This window comes from Venustampulla echinocandica (assembly GCF_003357145.1).
Source record: "Venustampulla echinocandica strain BP 5553 chromosome Unknown scaffold_10, whole genome shotgun sequence".
Lineage (NCBI taxonomy): Eukaryota > Fungi > Ascomycota > Leotiomycetes > Helotiales > Pleuroascaceae > Venustampulla > Venustampulla echinocandica.
Genome location: NW_022474215.1, coordinates 88729 through 108138, shown reverse-complemented (window position 1 = coordinate 108138; position 19410 = coordinate 88729). Strand labels below are relative to the sequence as shown.

At 49.6% G+C, this 19410-nt stretch overlaps 9 protein-coding genes across 9 annotated transcripts; 6 read left to right on the top strand and 3 right to left on the bottom strand.

Moving 5' to 3' along the window:
• Window positions 1–548: 548 nt before the first annotated feature.
• BP5553_09190 (putative COPII coated vesicle component SEC24) lies at window positions 549–3689 on the top strand (the record flags this gene model as incomplete). The annotated part of the gene is made up of 3 exons (XM_032017813.1): window positions 549–1193; window positions 1247–3463; window positions 3684–3689. 3 exons carry the CDS (start codon window positions 549–551, stop codon window positions 3687–3689), a joined length of 2868 nt encoding a protein of 955 aa, XP_031865720.1.
• A 2496-nt stretch (window positions 3690–6185) lies between these two features.
• BP5553_09189 (Mitogen-activated protein kinase) lies at window positions 6186–7483 on the top strand (the record flags this gene model as incomplete). Its single annotated transcript, XM_032017812.1, has 4 exons — window positions 6186–6298; window positions 6412–6607; window positions 6669–7050; window positions 7107–7483. 4 exons carry the CDS (start codon window positions 6186–6188, stop codon window positions 7481–7483), a joined length of 1068 nt encoding a protein of 355 aa, XP_031865719.1.
• A 596-nt stretch (window positions 7484–8079) lies between these two features.
• Window positions 8080–8874, bottom strand: BP5553_09188 (Uncharacterized protein; the record flags this gene model as incomplete). The annotated part of the gene is made up of 1 exon (XM_032017811.1): window positions 8080–8874. One exon carries the CDS (start codon window positions 8872–8874, stop codon window positions 8080–8082), a length of 795 nt encoding a protein of 264 aa, XP_031865718.1.
• A 338-nt stretch (window positions 8875–9212) lies between these two features.
• Window positions 9213–10082, top strand: BP5553_09187 (uncharacterized protein; the record flags this gene model as incomplete). Its single annotated transcript, XM_032017810.1, has 1 exon — window positions 9213–10082. The coding sequence occupies one exon, from the start codon at window positions 9213–9215 to the stop codon at window positions 10080–10082; it is 870 nt and encodes a 289-aa protein (XP_031865717.1).
• An 81-nt stretch (window positions 10083–10163) lies between these two features.
• On the bottom strand, window positions 10164–11432 carry BP5553_09186 (Uncharacterized protein; the record flags this gene model as incomplete). The annotated part of the gene is made up of 5 exons (XM_032017809.1): window positions 10164–10701; window positions 10809–10973; window positions 11018–11189; window positions 11256–11299; window positions 11362–11432. 5 exons carry the CDS (start codon window positions 11430–11432, stop codon window positions 10164–10166), a joined length of 990 nt encoding a protein of 329 aa, XP_031865716.1.
• A 628-nt stretch (window positions 11433–12060) lies between these two features.
• Window positions 12061–12451, top strand: BP5553_09185 (BolA-like protein; the record flags this gene model as incomplete). Its single annotated transcript, XM_032017808.1, has 2 exons — window positions 12061–12154; window positions 12213–12451. 2 exons carry the CDS (start codon window positions 12061–12063, stop codon window positions 12449–12451), a joined length of 333 nt encoding a protein of 110 aa, XP_031865715.1.
• A 1171-nt stretch (window positions 12452–13622) lies between these two features.
• BP5553_09184 (uncharacterized protein) lies at window positions 13623–15990 on the top strand (the record flags this gene model as incomplete). The annotated part of the gene is made up of 4 exons (XM_032017807.1): window positions 13623–13852; window positions 13910–14547; window positions 14598–15343; window positions 15391–15990. 4 exons carry the CDS (start codon window positions 13623–13625, stop codon window positions 15988–15990), a joined length of 2214 nt encoding a protein of 737 aa, XP_031865714.1.
• Window positions 15991–16196: 206 nt separating this feature from the next.
• Window positions 16197–17750, bottom strand: BP5553_09183 (uncharacterized protein; the record flags this gene model as incomplete). The annotated part of the gene is made up of 2 exons (XM_032017806.1): window positions 16197–17504; window positions 17556–17750. The coding sequence occupies 2 exons, from the start codon at window positions 17748–17750 to the stop codon at window positions 16197–16199; spliced, it is 1503 nt and encodes a 500-aa protein (XP_031865713.1).
• Window positions 17751–18274: 524 nt separating this feature from the next.
• On the top strand, window positions 18275–19333 carry BP5553_09182 (uncharacterized protein; the record flags this gene model as incomplete). Its single annotated transcript, XM_032017805.1, has 1 exon — window positions 18275–19333. The coding sequence occupies one exon, from the start codon at window positions 18275–18277 to the stop codon at window positions 19331–19333; it is 1059 nt and encodes a 352-aa protein (XP_031865712.1).
• Between the last annotated feature and the right edge of the window lie 77 nt (window positions 19334–19410).

Genomic DNA, 19410 nt, shown 5'->3' with positions numbered 1-19410 from the left:
GCGTGTCGTGATACTGAGAGAGCGGAAAATAGGTATATGTCCAGAAAGTATAAAGAGCGACTTAGAAATGTTGGTGTTGATTCAGGGGCATTATTCTCCCGGCTGACTAGATAGGCTCTGGCAGTGGAAGGATGCGCGTCAGACACGAGGCATGGCACGTGACGCGAAGACCACCTTTCTTTAGAGCCGTGCCACACTCAAAGCACAAGCACAACTCGTAATATGCAAGGCCAGGATATCCATTCTATTCTGGGCCCCGACAAGCTGCCCTCCGTTCAACTCAATTCACTGTCATGACTGTCCTCATTGTCCATCTCCCGCAACTTGGTCATAGCTGAGACCCAACTCGCGACAATTACCTCTGCCTGGAGACAATTACCGATCTGCCTGGAGATATCGATATCGCAACGTGTTCCCTGGGCGCGAACCCGACGAAGCACCTTTAATATTACAGTCAACCCACAAGCTTCCCACAACCACTTCACAGCTCCGCGCTTTTTCTAGCAACCGTCCTCCAATACCGTGCACCTCTACGAATAGACGCAACCATGGCGGCGCCACAAGAAGGTTATCCGGGTCAAGGTTATCCTCCCCAAGATCCATATAGCCAAGGCCAACAGAGCCCAGCTCAACCCGGCTTTGGCACTGCATCTCCACCTCCCCCAGCTGGACAACAGGAGCATGAAGGAGGAAAGAAGAAGAAAAGAGGTTATGCGGCGCAAGCCTATGACTTCGGGGCTGGCGCGAACTCTGCGCTAGGTGGACAGTTGCAAGGAGGAGGACAATTCCCAACTCAAGCACCTGCGTATGGAGGATTCCCACAGCAACCAGAGCCTCAGCCAGCATATGGCCAGCCGCAATATGGAGCTCAACCTGGCGCGCCTGTTCCTGGAGCTCCAGTTCCTGGTTATGGCGCACCTGCGCCTGCGCCTGCGCCGTTTGCCGGCCCTGGAGGTTATCAAGCTCCTGATGTTGGATATCCAGGTCCTGGCGCACCTGGCTCTGGTGGTGTTGCTGGAATTACTCAAGGGATGGGCCAAATGGGAATGGGAGCACAACCGCCTGTCCAACCTCAACAAGGTGCTGCTCGGCCCGCTTTGTTGAATCAATTATATCCTACGGATCTTCTGAATCAGCCATTCAATGTCACAGAGCTCGATTTACCCCCGCCGCCAATTATCCTCCCGCCAAATGTAAGGAAACTGAATACACCGAGAGAATTGAGCTTGCTAACATGCATGGACAGTCGAGTGTTACAGCGTCTCCAGACTCAAACTGTCCCCCCAAATATGTCCGCTCGACTCTTAATGCCGTCCCGACCACCAATTCGCTGCTGAAGAAATCAAAGCTTCCGTTTGCGCTCGTCATCCAGCCGTATACGTCTCTACATGATGTGGATGATCCTGTACCCGTTGTCCAGGACCAGATTATTTCTCGTTGTCGCCGGTGTCGGTCGTACATAAATCCCTACGTCACGTTCATGGATCACGGGCACCGCTGGAAGTGCAATATGTGCAATCTTACAAATGATGTACCGCAAGCTTTTGATTGGGATGCAGCTGCACAGCAAAGTGTTGACCGTTCGCTACGGGCAGAGTTGAATCACGCCGTGGTCGAGTTCGTCGCGCCTCAAGAATATATGGTCCGCCCTCCGCAACCCCTCGTGTACCTTTTCCTCTTTGATGTCAGCTATGCTTCTGTATCATGTGGTCTCCTTGCTACCAGCGCGCGAACCATTCTGGACAGTCTGAACCGGATACCAAACGCAGACCGCAGAACGCGTGTAGGATTCATGGCTGTTGATTCCGGCCTACACTATTTTGCCGTTCCAAAAGACTCAGACGAGAATGGCGAGACCCAAATGCTTGTGGTTAGCGACCTCGAGGAGCCATTCCTACCGATCCCGCAGGAACTGCTTGTTCCATTATCGGAGAGCCGCCTGAGCGTCGAAAAATTCTTAACTTCCCTCCCAGAAATGTTCCAGAACAACCAGAACAATGGCTCTTGCATGGGCTCTGCTTTGAGAGCTGGACACAAACTCATCTCTCCACTTGGCGGCAAAATTGTTGTCATCACAGCATCATTGCCCAATGTCGGGCATGGCAAGCTGGAGATGCGTGAGGACAAGAAGCTCCTAGGGACTTCAAAAGAGGGCGCTTTACTCCAGACCGCTAACAGCTTCTACAAGAGCTTTGCGGTGGAATGTTCCAAGAATCAAGTGTCCATCGATATGTTCCTCTTTTCATCGCAGTACCAGGATGTGGCATCGCTCAGTAACCTGCCAAGATACACTGGAGGCCAAACCTACTTTTATCCCGGCTGGAACGCTGGAAGGAGTGAAGATGCGATCAAGTTTGCGACAGAGTTTAGTGATTACCTGTCGGCTGAGATTGGACTTGAAGCCGTCCTGCGTGTCCGTGCTACCACAGGCCTTCGCATGAGTACATTCTATGGTAACTTCTTTAACCGAAGTTCCGATCTTTGCGCCTTCCCTGCCTTCCCGAGAGACCAGAGTTATGTGGTTGAAGTAGCTATTGATGAGAGCTTGACGAAGAACTTTGTTTGCATGCAAACCGCTGTTCTCCACACGACATGCAATGGGGAGAGACGTATCCGGGTTATGACCCTCTCACTTCCTACCACAAGCAACCTTGCGGATGTCTATGCTTCAGCTGATCAATGCGCCGTTACGACATTCTTCAGCCACAAGGCTGTGGAGCGAGCACTAAGTAGCGGTCTCGAACCTGCCAGAGACGCGCTTCAATCGAAACTTATTGAGCTTCTTTCGACGTTCAAGAAAGAACTTGCCGGTGGGAATATGGGAGGCGGCGGCTTGCAATTCCCTGCAAACCTTCGCGGCTTGCCGGTGTTGTTCCTGGGACTAATCAAGAATGTCGGACTTCGAAAATCGGCCCAAATCCCATCGGATCTTCGATCAGCGGCTCTGTGCCTACTCTCGACTCTTCCCATGCCCCTCCTGATGCAATACATCTACCCACGGCTCTACTCGCTCCACGACATGCCAGACAATGCTGGTACTATCGACCCAGAAACGAGCCAGATTGTTCTCCCCACTCCAGTCAATCTCTCCTCAGAGCGCCTGACTCCCTTCGGTCTCTATCTTATCGATGACGGCCAAACGCAATTCCTCTGGGTGGGCCGCGACGCAGTTCCACAACTACTCGCAGACGTCTTTGACATCACGGACCGAACCCAGCTTAAGGTCGGCAAAAGCTCCCTACCGGAACTTGACAACGATTTCAGCGAACGCGTCCGTGCAGTGGTCCATAAGAGTCGCGATTATAGATCCCGTGGGGTTGGTAGCATCGTCGTGCCGCACCTGTATGTCATCCGGGAAGACGGCGATCCTAGCTTGAAGTTGTGGGCGCAGACGCTCTTGGTTGAGGATCGTGCGGACCAGGGCATGAGTTTCCAGCAGTGGATGGGAACACTAAGGGAGAAGGTGAGTTGATTTTCCCGCGCGTGGGATTTGTGCTCGGTGAAGCTTGGGCCGCTTGCTGATGTGTGTGCCTCCTTGTTTTGCGTAGGTCGTGCAATGAATGTCGTCGAGATACTACTCTGTAGCACTATAGAAAGAAATGTATCGTCGTTGAAACAAAATAAAATTCCATGGGGCGATTTGCTAACTATATGCGATGCAACCCTTCCAATATCTTTCCAAGCGGTGACCTTTCCATCCCTCTTGGTATGCTACATATTGCACCTTATTCTATATCCTCCCATCGTAGAATCGTAGCATCGTACAGCCTATAGACAGTTGCAGATGCCGCGGCCCCCAAAACTGTCTAAATGCGAGACAGCCCATAGCAAGTGCAGGGGGTCCGGATGCAGAAGCTCAAACGCACCTCTAAACGACATGAACACCTATGTCTTACTGCTGTACTACTTACTGTATGTAGTACGTAGTACAGTACGAAGAACATAATGCATTTATTCCTCCGCCAAGCCGGTTCCTACAGTCCTTTCAAAGACTCAGCTGGTGTGGGGGTTTTGTGGTGTTGGTTGAGAATGGATATGCTTGAGCATCGATTGATAACTGGAGAGTTGCCCTTGTTACTACGATATCATCCGATAGTTTCAGAGTACCTAGGTAGGTAAATACATGGGGACGGAACCTTCCCCTAGTATGCAAACTAGCTAATGCTAGTGTTTTATTCGCCGATGCCTACCACGTAAAAAGGTGAGCTGTTGAAGCTTTAGGAGTCGCTGCTTGTGCGACATGCCTAAAACGGCATATGGATAAGCAACTCGTACGGAAACAGGTTGTCGTGGCCCCTGATACATTCGTTACTCGTATATGGAGACAGACCACTTGCTATCAAAATAGGCAGCCATTTCTCTGTACCGCTTCTGCGGATTTGATTACATCCGAAACAAAGACAGAGCCTAGCCTCTCAGCGACCTCCTTCGCACACAAGCACTCGGCCAGACCAACAATGGGACCTACACTAGTTGAGACTTTTGCGCTGTACGTCCTCTCCTCGCTCCCCATCGGACGTGACAGCGGGCCAGTCTGACTACAGCTGCAGCAGTAACATTTGGGATCCGGCAAAGCGGTTGGCCTGCATCGCAGGAAGCTGCACGTCGGAATATTAAAGCGACGCTTGGTCACACCTTGGGCCACTCATGAAACGATTCCGAGCAGTGAAACAGGCGCCCCATGGCCCGAAGCAGCTGCGGAAGGACGTCGAAGCGCTTGCAGAGGAGGGAGTTGGGGTGGAGTTGGGAGCTGTTGGAAACTGTTTGAGCCCTTTGAGCGGACGCAGCATCCGGAGGGAGCGGTGATGGAAGGGATTGAAGGGCTCGGGCGCTTAGGGTGCAATATCAGACTGTATTTGCAACGCCTGATTGGCACCAAAGTGGGATTTGGCCCCCGCGGCACTACGACGGTAGCGTGAGGACCGACAAGAGTCTATTATCATTAGCTGTTAGTGACTTGCTGCTCGCTACTATTCGCTATTATTAGCTATTCACGGGGTTCCTCAGGGCAGCTAAAGCGGCTTAGTCGTGTGTCTTGAGGCCCGCGCCGCCCAGCTCCCGAAACCGCGCCAGCCCCAGAGCGGTGTCCTGTCCCACCATCAACCCGCCAGCAGATCCCCTCCTCCCCTTCACAACACCAGCCAATATCCACCACCGCACAGCACAGCAACAGCAACACAGCACAAGCAACAACACCAGAGCAGACCCGACAATTATATCCTCGTCGCGCAATCCAAAGCTGCTTTCTGATTCCCTTTGCTGCACCGCTGGTCTGCCGCGCCCTCGCCCTCGCCCTCGCTCCAAACAAGCCCACGATTCCCCTGATCAGAAGACGCTGCATCCTTGCTGGTAGCGGGGTATTCCGACCCTCAGCTCTGCAACACCACGACGCACACAGCGTGGAATCTCACAGGTACGCCAGCCCTTACTTTTCATGTCACAGCAGCATCTTGCACATCGGATGAACGACCTGTCTTCTTTGAGGCGCAATGTACTCCAGCCATGGTGGAGCCTCTGGGTTTCCCGCCTTCTAGAAGCTTTCAAGGCGAGACGAACGAAGTCGAACGAGACCATCCGGGACGGGAATAGAAATGATCAGACGCTCTCAGGGACTAAAATACTGATTTTTTGCTGTTGATCTAGGGAACCCGACGGGCACTCCGCGAATTAAGGAGGTCAGAGACCTCACTGGTGTATACCCAAGACCCCGCCCTGGTACCCAAAGCTGCGACAACTCAACGTTCCCTCGCAGGGCCGAGCGCACGTTTGACTTCCCCCATCTTAAGGCCGAGAACCGTCGTCGAAAAAGATATCCACGGCGTCGATTGCCCTCCAGATATACCTGCGAAATAATATCCATATCCATATCCTTAACAATACAATATAGCCGGAGTAATACTGGAAGCAATAAACAAAGCAAGAAAGAGACTCGCACGGTGAAATCTAGTTCGCACTCACGCTAGAAGAAGCTTGGGCAAACGGAAGTCAAGTCAACAAAGAAGTACATACGAAGTACCTGCTGTCATCTCGCATCGCTTTCTTCGCCCTTCGCGCACCATTACACATTTTCGTTGCAGAAAAACGGGCTCTTGACGGCGATCGCGATCATACTGCAGCTCCTGCAGCTGACCTCGTCGTTATCCAAGTCCCACTTAGAGACCCTAATATTGTCATAATTCAGCAAGATGACTTCTCGTGCGCCCAATCCTTCAACTGGGTCGCGGAAGATCTCGTTCAATGTGTCCGAGCAGTATGATATTCAAGATGTCGTTGGAGAGGGAGCTTATGGTGTCGTCTGGTGAGTTCCACTCGAGATTAACCTCGCTATCCAAGTCCAGCCTGACACTACGCCAATGGCACACGTGTCAACATATATCTACCACAGGTACTCAGAACTAACCAGACGCCTAGTTCTGCCCTCCATAAGCCTTCCGGACAAAAGGTTGCCATTAAAAAGATCACACCCTTTGATCATTCCATGTTCTGCCTACGAACCCTGCGTGAGATGAAGCTACTGCGGTATTTCAATCATGAAAACATCATCTCGATTCTCGACATCCAAAAACCTCGCAGCTACGAAACTTTCACCGAAGTGTATCTGATCCAAGTACGTAATATACTTTGCCTTCATCGTTTGTCAAAAGCCTAGGTTGCTAATGTGATTCAAGGAGCTGATGGAAACCGATATGCACCGCGTTATCAGAACCCAGGACTTATCTGATGACCACTGCCAATACTTTATCTACCAAACTCTCCGCGCCCTCAAGGCTATGCACTCTGCCAATGTCCTCCATCGTGATTTGAAGCCCTCAAATTTGCTCCTAAATGCCAATTGCGATCTGAAGGTCTGCGATTTCGGTCTTGCGCGATCTGCTGCTTCTCAAGAGGATAACTCCGGTTTCATGACGGAATACGTAGCAACTCGCTGGTATCGTGCGCCTGAGATCATGTTGACGTTCAAGGAGTACACAAAGGCGATTGACGTCTGGTCCGTTGGGTGCATTTTGGCGGAGATGCTGAGCGGCAAACCCTTATTCCCTGGAAAGGACTGTAAGTTTTCTGCATATACTTGATGCATCGTGTCTCACATGCTAATACGGCTCTAGATCATCATCAACTCACTCTTATCCTCGATGTTCTTGGCACACCAACCATGGAAGATTATTATGGTATCAAGTCCCGCCGGGCCCGCGAATACATCCGCTCTCTTCCCTTCAAGAAGAAGGTACCACTACGATCATTGTTCCCCAAGACCTCCGACTTGGCACTTGATCTCCTCGAGAAGCTGTTGGCATTCAACCCGGTCAAGCGCATCACTGTCGAGGAGGCCCTCCAACATCCTTACCTCGAGCCATATCATGACCCAGAGGACGAGCCAACGGCCGCCCCAATCCCAGAAGAGTTTTTTGATTTCGACAAGAACAAGGATAACCTCAGCAAGGAGCAACTTAAGGAGTTGATTTATCAGGAAATCATGCGATAAGCGTCTTGCGATTGAAAGATCATCATCCGTTTGTTCGCCCTCGCAAGTTGGATACGGCGAATTTTGGGGCGCTGAGTCTCTCACCACTGTACGGAGATACTTCGGATACTTGCTACAAAAGGAAGGTCCGAAATCAGGCAGATAGAGGTTGGCCGTCAAAATATTATGAGTAGGATGGAGATGGGAAATTTTTCATACTTGCAATATAAGTGGAGACAGATATTGAGTATCCGTTTTCCCTCCCGAGCACACGTTGGGTAGCGGTGTGCAAATGATGGACGCTAGTTACGAGGCATGAGATCCATGGTTAATTTTAGTACTACTGCGTGCTGCGTTGCGGAAATCTTCAATTGAATGACTCTGTCGATCTGGAACTGGCATCGGAAACCCTTTATTAGATGGCAATGCTTGCAATATTTTTTTTGGCGGTGTCGATGGGTCCCGTTTGTGATTTAAAGTAAATAATGTTCTGTTATTCTCCATGGGTATCGTAAGGACCTTAAACTCCTACACTTCTATACTAAAAAAAGCCTCTAATAGCACCGCCTCAACGCCTTTAAACCCCGCTCTTAGTGCTAATAACATAACCACAACTATCACCCGCTATCCCCTGTCCCCGTGTTCACGGCATCCCTCAACCTACCCTCTCGTCCCTCCCTCCACACTTTATCCAACGCCTCAATCTTCCCTCCAAGCACGACTACAGTAGCTGGCTCTAGCAACACCATGCCCCTTGCAACCTTACATCCCCTCTTCAACACAACCTTACACCCAATAGCCATATATGGCGGCATACCCAGCTTCTCCACCTTCTTTAATTCGAACCCCCACGCTTTCTGTCCTCGGGCGTCTTGCAGGAGAAGCCTAAAGGGGCCGGCGCTTCGGATGTTGGTTGTAGACGCTTGATTTGCAGCGGCGGATGTTTGTGTGGCGGGAGTGGAAAGAGAAGAGGCGTTATCACTCGAGTCCGGTATAACGCGTATGACCTCCCTCCCCTTCGTAGTTTCGCCCTTCCTCTCGGATTCTAGAGCTTCAATTTGCTCCCATTTGCTCTTGCCTAGGTCCTCGATATCTAGCACTTGGACTGGGATGTCTGTGCTTAGCGTCTGCGAGGGAATTTGGACATTCGATGTGTTGGGTGGGAAGTATGGTGTTGTTGGTGAGAGGATGTTGGGTCCTGTTAGGTCGGAGGCTAGGAGGCGCAGGCGGGCGGTTGCGTGGAGGGAGGAGAGCGGTGGGGTGCGTTGAGAGGTGGAGGATATGGAGGAGAGGATGGGCTGTAAAAATGAGGGGTGAGGCGTGGGGAGGCCGGATTGGACGAGGGAGGTTGTTAGTTGTTGGATCGCGGCGGAGGATGCTGTTGGTGTTGGTCTTGGGGTTGGTTGGGCCATATTACTGGGTTTTGGCTTTGGTTGTATTTCTGTAGCAGCTGCTTTGGAGAGGGGAGGTCGTGGCCTTGGAATGGAGGATATGGTGAGGCCATTGAGGCCGTTGATGTTGATATGGATAAGAAGGGAGATGGAGAAGAACTGGATAGAGCCTCGCTTCCAGCCTTGCGCTAGCCAGCAGCCATGCAGCCACAGCCTTCCCTTTCACCCATGCCCGAGACATGCTTCCTCGACCGCTTTCATTATGCAACATCACCACTCACAGTATTTCCTAACCCCAAGAGCCTTGCTGCGCTCTCCCCGTTAATGACATGCCACCCATAAAATAAAACCCCTCCAAAATGTCAACCATAGCCAGTCCCCGCGAGGCCTCCGTCAATGGCCGACGTGTCCCTCTCATCTCAACACCCACCTCCTCCTCGCGGCCGAGTCTAGATGGCATCCGTTCCTCAGACGCATCACCCAACCGTGCTGCCTCCGCACAACCAAAACGCGCGAACCGGACGGCTCTCAGAGAATACTACAACCTGAAAAAAGACTCCGCCTTACCCTCTCCCACCAACGCCAACGAGGTGCTCTCCTCATCGTCCTCAATCCATGACTCTTACCCGAGCGATATTCCCTCCTCCGAGCTCGACAGCCCATCCTTCGATAGCCAATTATACATCAAACATGTCCTAGAAACACAAAGCCTCTCCGAGTTATTAGGCACGTATAATGGTATCCTAACGGATATCCGGGCTCTAGATGCGGAGAAGAAAGCCCTGGTCTATGATAATTATAGTAAGCTTATCAAGGCGACGGAAACTATTCGGAAGATGAGGGACAATATGCAGGAGAAGGGCACTGGGGCCGGGATGCTGGATTTGGCGATTGAAGGTATTTATGAGCGGGCTGAGGGGATTAGGGGGCATTTGAGAGACTCGCTAGAAAAGGGGGCCGGGGAAGAGGAACAGAGGAGGAGGGATGTGGTGAGGCGTGTTTTGGATATACCTGAAAAGGTTAGATTGTTAGTTGATGATGGGAAGACGGAGGAGGCCGTAAGGGTGTGGGAGCCTACGTTAAAGGTGTTAGAGAGGTGGAAGGAAAGGGGTGTAGGTGGGACAGATGTACAAGATTGTATCGATGACGGAGAAGCTGCTTTGCGGGGCGAGCCAGCGAGAGAGAAGAGTTGGATCAACATAAAGAGTCAGCAAGAATTAAAACCATGATACCCCTCCGTTGGGATTTTCCCAAACGGCCAATTGTTATCGTTCAAATTTAACTTTGAATTTCCTTAGCAGTCTTCAGTATTACCACTTCTGCTCCCTCGAAATAATTTGGAAAGGATCCGCATCAATATCACTAGCAAAAATGACCATCTCGCCCTCGCCCTCGCCTTCCACATCCCCTTCCCAGTCTCCGCGTCCCTTCATCTCAAAAATCTCCTGTGTCACCTCGTTCACAAGACTCGGCTGCATCACCTTCCTGAAATACGCCCTCTCCGAATTACTATGGAAAGTAGTAACCACACATACGCCCTTCTCAATCGCCGCTAGGGCTTCATGGTGACTGAGTTCCCCGGTAAATAGAAGGTCAACATCTAGGTTGTTGAGCATCGAGCCGCCGGACCCAGCACAGATGCCGATTGATGAGATGGAGATCTGTGACTTTTCGCCCGCCGGGACGGTTTGTGGTGTCGCGACTGAGACGCCGGTTAGGGCAAGAGAAGAGGTTATGGCGGACACTAGATTTCCGAGTTTTTGAGGCTGGTTGAATCGGACGATGCGGCCGTAGCCAGCTGATTCAAAGCCTGGGGGTGGGTCTTTGATAGGTGTTATTATCGACCGGCTGAATTTGAAGTCAGTTAATTGGGATTTTTATATATTTTCCAAGTAGGATTTTGCTTCTTGGCAGTTGAGGTAGGTAATGGAGGTAATGGAAGTAAGAAGGCTTACGTGCTATTCCCCTCTCCCCCAACGACGATATCTGCTAGCCAATCATTCAAACCTCCCGGTGCAGCATCTACGGCTGTATGGGGACAATACACACTGATGCCCTCCTGAGCAAGCCGTAATAGTGTTTTTTGCTGCGTGTCCCCTTGCGTGAGAGATTTTATCGGTCTGAAGATTATTGGATCTGGGCATCACGTTATCATTTAGTTTACTTAGGTGGATGAGAATATGCATTTGAGCGTGCAAGGAAGGGGGTTTTACGGTAGGCAATAATAATAGAAACTCTCCGGGAAATTGCTTCATCTGCTACGGCAGTTGTGAGATCAATGGTAATGAGGGCGGATTTTTTGAGATGGCCTGGGCGGAACGGGGATTCTAGTAGCACTGTTGTTTGATTGTTAGCCTCCGTTCTTTTTATCCTGAGGGATTGGGAGAGGAAGGTGTGCTCACAGCCGGTATTATCAAATGACTTGTCAGCCAGTTGTTCTGGAAATCTATTTCACGTATACATTAGTATCTATACTCATATAGCGCCAAATTCTCAAGAGAGACTTACAACTTCCGCATTGAAGCTACGACTGCACGCGTAAATGGTGCAACATTGGATTTTGGCTGAGGGTTCGCCATTGTGGTTATTCGTCTTCGAGAGAATAAAGTGGGTTGGAAGGCTCGTCTTATGGGTATGAGGCCTTTGTAAATGTTCATACCTTAGTATGTTGGGTTAACGTATGGGAAGGGATTGTGACAGAGTACAAGTACGGAGTAGCGAACTGATATCATTTATGACAGGCGGGTGGTGGGGTGCACGGGGATGCAGCCTCTAGACCGGTTTAGCTATAGTGCCTGGGAGCTCGTAGTTGAAAATATGATGGAAACTGGGGAAAATCGCATAGAGGAATACGAAGTACGGAGGCTAGAGTTAGCTAAGATTATTACGATCGACAATAAATGCAGGGTTCTGGATAGAAATTATCTGCTGCTCAATTTCTTCTCATATTTTGTAGACAAGATGTCTTTCAGTTAGCGGTGGTGTGAGATTAAAAAGGGGCGGTAGTAGACGTAGTGCTAGGTGTACCTATGCACCTCATTAGGTAATATTACTTCGTACTCTCGCCGTCCGTACTCGGATACTGTACACTGAGACCTCTGATAAGATATCGTCATTTTCCCAATCTGATAAGATTTCCATATCTCTAAACATATCTATAAACCTCCTCGCCCGCCTCTCCCTCACAACCAACTTCTTTATGTCATCATGGCAGGAAACGCGGTAGTCACAGAAGCAGGCCTAAAAACCAAACTCATAGAACAATTACAAGCTATCCATGTCGAAATAGAAGATATGTCGGGTGTGTTTCGTTCCTAACCCACGGCTGCGACATTGGCACCGACTAACTTTTACCACAGGCGGATGCGGACAAGCTTTCTCGGCCATTATTGTGTCGCCTCAATTCGAGAAGAAGACGACGTTAATGAGACATCGATTAGTTAATAAAGTTTTGAAGGATGAAATTGCCGCTATACATGCTTGGACGCCGAAATGTTCTACGCCGGAACAATGGGAGCAGCAGAAGGCTGAGGGGAGGGAACCGGTTGCGCCCGGTAAGGATACGACTGGTGAGGTGGTGACTGGAACCACAGCGTGAAGCGGTTGAGTGTGGGATATCCACGAATTTAAGGAATCGGCCGTCAAAGGTGCGAGGAAAGAGCGGTGCCAAAGTGCACAAATCGCCCACGGCATATGAATGAGGGGAACTTTAAGCAGATACGATCGACAGATATTAGAGACAATATGGAATTCTTAAAGCTAGTAGGACTGGAAGGGGATATGGTAGACTTGATATTATGGATCCACCTTGGGCCTAGGTAATGCTGGAGGCTGTCGTGTTGTTGTGTACACGATTGGCGACTTCCTGATATCTCTACCAATGCCAATGCACTCCTCCAAGTTCTGGTATGGTTTTGTTCAGAACCAAGACAGTTCCCGGCCTTTTCCGAACATATCCCTCCACCTCCCTTGGCCATGCCATTTGGCTAGTTGGTTGATCCTCCTCTGCCCCCTTTGCTAATGTCGTCCTTGCATCGTGAGGCCATAAGATTTCATAGACCCCAATCAAACACTGCCATTGGAGGGGCCAAGTTTTGAAAAAAGCTTATTGCCGGGGTTTGAAGAGCCTCCATCAAGTTGTTTTGTTCATTCTCTGAGCAACGAGACTGAACACGGCAACGGAGGACATGAATAAAACGATATTGTAGAACTGCAACTTTATCAGTACACATCCGTAATAAAATTAACTAGAAACACAAACAGCAGCTCTGGAGTATGAACTCTCCTCTGCGTCTGTTCGGGCTTCAACGAACAGTCGGCGGAGATTAGGAAGGTTTGCCTTTGAGAATTTCGTCAGACTCATTGTTCTTTTGAGATGGATACAAAGGGGAAACGGGTTTACCATGGTGTATTTGTATCTGTACGTGAATATTAGATTGTTTCAAGTCAATGAGTTTCCAGGGTGAGGAAGTCCTCCAGTGAAGCCAGACCCCGGCCATGTTCATGCGTCCCACACTAGCGCCATTTGGGAGCGCACCAGAAGGCTGAGGAGCTATCAACAATTAGGACATCTAACACCTTCAACTGCGAATCCGAATTTCTCAAAATCGACAAGGAAAGAAATAACGCCACCGAGTACCATACATCATCATCTCGATATCACCACGCTATCTTCTACAACTTCCACAAAGGTGCTGCGGAACCACACAAACGAGAAATCCCCTGGGGCGCATGAGGGGCACGACCTCAACTCGCCATCTGTGTGAGCGATGGCGGTAAACAGGATTAAAGGGGCCTTCCAGGTACCCAGAAAAGGCGAAACCTTTGAGCTGAGAGCTGGGTTGGTATCTCAGTATGCCTATGAGCGCAAGGAGGCGATCCAAAAGACCATCATGTCCATGACCTTGGGCAAGGATGTGTCTGCTCTCTTTCCGGACGTGCTGAAGAATATTGCCACGGGAGATTTGGACCAGAAGAAGCTGGTCTATTTGTACCTAATGTACGAGCGCTTTTGGCCGTGAGGATATGGCGAAATAAGCTGACTCTCGACCCCTAGGAATTATGCCAAATCACATCCAGATCTGTGTATTCTAGCGGTCAATACCTTCGTTCAAGACTCCGAAGATCCAAACCCGCTAGTAAGAGCCCTCGCAATACGGACGATGGGCTGTATTAGGGTGGACAAGATGGTGGATTACATGGAGGAGCCGTTACGGAAGACATTACGAGACGAATCGCCGTACGTGCGCAAGACGGCTGCGATATGTGTTGCAAAACTCTTCGACTTGAATCCAGCCATGTGTCTTGAGAATGGGTTTCTGGAAACATTGCAGGAGCTGATTGGGGACCCTAACCCGATGGTGGTGGCAAACTCTGTGACCGCACTGGTAGAGATAAATGAAGCCGCTCCGGAAACGAAAGCGTTGCGTGTGACATCTACGACATTAAAAAAGATGTTGATGGCGCTGAATGAGTGCACGGAATGGGGTCGGGTGACAATTTTGACGACTTTGGCCGATTATAAGGCACAAGATATGAAGGAATCGGAACATATCTGCGAGAGAGTGTCTCCTCAATTCCAACATGTCAATCCTAGTGTGGTTCTGGCAGCTGTTAAGGTCGTATTTCTACATATGAAGTTCGTCAATCAGGAGCTCAGGAAACAGTACTTGAAGAAAATGGCTCCTCCTCTAGGTCAGTACATCGCTCGATCGAGAAGTGCCCCTTTGACTAACCTTCTAAAGTGACGCTTGTTGCATCGGCTCCGGAGGTGCAATATGTTGCGTTACGAAACATCGATTTATTACTTCAGGCCAATCCAGATATTCTAAGCAAAGAGCTCCGAGTATTTTTCTGCAAGTACAACGACCCTCCATACGTCAAACTCCAGAAGCTAGAGATCATGGTCCGGATAGCAAATGACAAAAATGTCGATCAGCTTCTGGCCGAACTAAAGGAGTATGCCTTGGAAGTCGACATGGACTTTGTCCGAAGAGCAGTCAAGGCTATTGGACAAGCAGCAATCAAGATTGAGAGTGCCAGCGAGAAGTGTGTCAATACGCTTCTTGATCTCATTGCTACAAAAGTCAACTACGTTGTGCAAGAGGCTATTGTGGTTATCAAGGACATCTTCCGGAAATACCCCGGTTATGAAGGCATCATACCAACTCTCTGCAAATATATCGACGAATTAGACGAGCCAGAGGCAAGGGGCGCTCTTATCTGGATTGTTGGTGAGTATGCAGAGAAGATCAACAATGCTGATGAGATCCTCGCGGGATTTGTGGAAGGGTTTATGGAAGAATTTACGCAAGTTCAGCTGCAGATTCTAACTGCGGTTGTCAAGCTGTTCCTGAAGAAGCCGGACAACAACCAAGGATTGGTGCAAACAGTTCTACAGTCCGCAACTGCCGAGAACGACAACCCAGATATCAGAGATCGAGCATACGTCTATTGGCGACTACTATCAGGTGACTTGCAAGTGGCCAAGGTAAGTTTATGAAGCCCTTCTATCTATTTCAGAACTAACTCTGTTAGAACATCATTCTCTCCGATAAGCCTCCTATCACTACAACAATGTCCTCTCTCCCACCTGCACTTTTAGAGCAACTACTTACCGAACTCTCAACTCTTGCATCCGTTTACCACAAACCACCCGAGACATTCGTTGGTCATGGCCGCTATGGGGCGGACGCCATCCAACACGCTGCTATTCAAGAACAACGTGAAAACGCTGTGGAGAACCCAATCGCGGCTGCTATCGTTACCGCTCCAAATGGCGCTCAAAACAACGCCGAGAATCTCCTGGATATCGATTTTGATGGCGCCGCACCTGCGTCAGCTGAGGCTCCTCCTACAGGTGGGGCATCAGGCTTAGAAGGACTGGCCGGTACTCCACAGAGAATAGCAAGCCCACAAGCTAGTGGTGCCCCCCAAAGTAGCATGGATGACATGATGGGTCTATTTGACGTGGGTGGTGACGCCCCTCCCGCAGCGGCGGGGGCTGCCCAGAACGACATAATGAATGGATTTGCGGGACTAGATCTTGGTGGTACGACAAGTCCTCCTCCGCCCCAGTCACAGCCGCATGGAGACCAGGGTAAAAAGACGAATGAGGATTTGTTGGGTATGTTCTAGATGTTTTTAATAACTTGCAGTGGAATGGTTAGCGAGCGTCTTAAAAAATCAAAATAAACTACAGTTTTTGGCCGTAGGTTATCAATTTTGGCTCATGATGCATAACACTTCTAGCAGGCACTCGTGATGGCCGTATAGCGTAATCCCGCCTTATGGAAATTATATATGCTTGTCGTCTGCCCTATGAATCAAACGACGACTTAGTATCAATCACTTTCATCCTCATCACCTAAAAACGCCAGATCCTGATTAAACTTCCGTACCCTTGCCCTAGGTGCCTCTTCTTCACTCTCGCTGCCACTTTGGACGGGTCCGCCACTTCCCTTCGTCGCTTCTCCGCCATCCCCACCCTCATCCTCATCTTCGCTACCAACCTTCATGCTCGTTTTGAGTGTTTTACTCCTCGCCCTCCTCCCACTCTCCAAACCCCAGCTTTTCTCTCCTTCCTTTACTGCCTCAAGATCCTCCTGTAACTCCCTCATCTCCTTAATCTCCCTCGCCCTCGCCTCAGAAAACCGTCCCGTCATGCCCAGATCCCTTAACATATCCTGCAAATATCTGATCTTTGCCTTTGATTCGTCGCCGAATTGCTTCAGTTCGAATTGCCAGATTTTCCTGACGCCGCACTTGCGGAGTTGGGCTTGGAGGACTTTGAGCTGTTCTTCGGCGGCGGAGAGAGTCGTGGGGGTTTTGGATGTGGAGGGTTTAGTTGTTTTGAATTTGGGTTCTTTGGTTGAGGAGGTAGACTTTTTTGAACGCTTGCGCTTAGGGGGCTCGTCTAGGACGACGGACATTTCAGACTCGGAGGCATTGGCTTTTGTCTCTGCCTCTGCATTCGCCTCCGGTTCGTCAGGCGCTTTGGCTGTCGCCTTTGTAGGAGAAAGGTCATCCTCCGATTCTACTACTGGGGTGGATTTTGATTTTCCCTTCTTCTGTGGCGTAGGCTTTGTATCCTCTTCGGACTCCGTCGGAGTTGTAAGTTTGGAACTATCCTCTGATCCGGAGGGCTCGACTTCTGGTTTCTTAGGTTTTGCCTTAGTTGCCGTAGTCGCCTTCACGGGTTTCGTAGGGAGTGCTTTCTGCTTCGGCGCGGGCTTGACATCGTTCTCCTCGTCATCAAACGAATCCTCACTAGGGTCCTCGCCCTCATCTTCGTCCTCCGTATCCGCGTGCGTTCTCTTCTTTGTTTGCCGCTTCACAGGCGATTTGGTCTGACGCCCAGATTTCTTCTTAGACTTCGGTGCTTCGCTGGCATCTGAATCGCTCAACTCAGACTCAGGGCTTTCTTCATCGGGTAATTCACTCAGCTCACTGAGCTCGTCCTCCTCCTCAGGCGTTTCTTCCTTCTTTTGGCGCTTCCTTGGTCGCGCTTTTTCTGCTGGAGGCGCTTTCTGTGTCCTTTTCTTCACGGGAGATGCCGCTTTTTTCGGAGCTGGCGCAACTTTCTTCTTCTTCTCGGGTTCTGGGTCTGCTTGTATCGATTCTCCAGCTTCCTCGCGCGCGGCCAAGATTTCCTAAACAATTTGTTAGTATTTGGCAATGCGTTCAGGAATTGGTGCACCTACTACATATTCTTTGATAATCTGCTTAGATTTATCCTTCCACTCAGGCTGCAGGAAGTATCCCTTCTCGAGGCCAAGCTCGCCTTCAGCTTTGTCGCGAACCTTTTTCACACTTAAAGTATCACGCTCGTCGCTGTGGAAAATACTTGTAACGGTTGTCTCGAGTGTGTCTACCAATGTCTTGTCTGAAGGAGCCATCTTGTGTGTGGTTGTTCGCAATTGAACAAGTTGTTCTCTGGTCTGCCGATTAGTCGCGAGGCTGAAGGCGCGTCGCGTGTGATTAAATGCATATCGATACTCAGACACTGTTATCATGCAGTGGGTGTGAGACAAGTGATTCGTCAATGTCCCTTATCAACTCGGCGATGTCGGACCCGATACATTCCTCGTGTCATTGTAGCAACCCGGAAAAGGGAGAAGATACTCTGTAAGATATCAAAATTTCAAGGGGTATACTACGCAATAAATATTGTTTCGTCAATATTTCTGGCGTTTTCGGACGACCTTTCAGTGGGTAGTATTGCGTTGGCGCTTTGCTTTTTGTATTCTCAGCGGCTAGAGTCAGCTCCTCTATCGTCGTTTCTCAACAGCCTCATGCAGCACATCTCTGCATGTTAAATATATCAAGTTATATGTTAAGCTCACATCCCCTCCTTTGGAAGCATCTATTCCTGGTGCCTTGCCATTTTCCCTCCGTGCGTCCACAATAACCCCGCCTCAAGATGAAGCAAAAGAACTTCCACACAAATATCATGCTAGACCTTGAGTGCGCAGACCCGAATGTATATAACCCAGTACTTCTCGAGCTAGGAGCTGTCTACTTTGATATCGATACCGGCAAAGAATTAGGCCATCTTATTACCCCAATCAGCTACCAATCCTGCCTGGACCTTGGGTTCGTTACTAAACCGGAAACGCTCTCCTGGTTGGAGAAGACAATTCCCGAGACACTAGAAACTAGCAAGACCACCTCCGTTACGCTTGCTCACGCACTGTTTAAACTGTCAAAATTCATCCGGAGCTGCTGCAAGGCAACAAAACAACAGCTGAGGGATGTTGGACGGGAGTTCCATCGTCAGGAGTCTGAACCGATGATTTGGGGAAATGGTGTTCTAGCTGATAATCTTTGGATCCAAACGGCATATAGTTCATGCTCTATGGAAAAGCCCTGGGCGTATTACAACAATATGTGCGTCCGGACTGTTGTCAAGCAGTGTGCATTTATGACCGGACGAGATTACTCACGGGAGGTGAAGCAGAAGGGGACGAAGCATTATGCACTTGATGATTGTCGACATCAAATCGTTTATCTAGTGAAGGCGAGGAATTCCTTGATGCCAGCTTCGAAGAAGCGTTCGTCTTCTATTCTCAGCCCCCAGACTTCCTTCTCCATTTCCGAGGGTGGAGATGAAGAGTCTCAATTAACTCAACGCCTCCCATCACCAAAAAGGAATACTGCAATGCCTATAAGCCCGGAGACATCTTTCTCGATTTGTGAGAGTGGTCAAGAAGAATTTCAAAGATCTCACGACTTGTCAACCCTAGATTCTGATTTTTCAGAACAAAAGAAGCTTCCGACATTGCCTATTAGTCCGGAGACATCCTTTTCAATTTCCAATGATGGGGAAACAGGGTTTCACGGTGTGAACGATATCCTAGATCCAGATCTTCCAGTGATAGCTGTGGGATCTGAGCGCCATCCCATAAAATCGCGTGCGGCAATGCTTATAACTCCAGAGACGTCCTTCTCCATTTCGGATGATGGCCGCGATCAGTCTTAAGACATCCAAGACTTGCCGGGACACAATCTTGCTTACGCTGGTGGCTCTAGAAAGGTCCGATAGAGAATGATTATTAT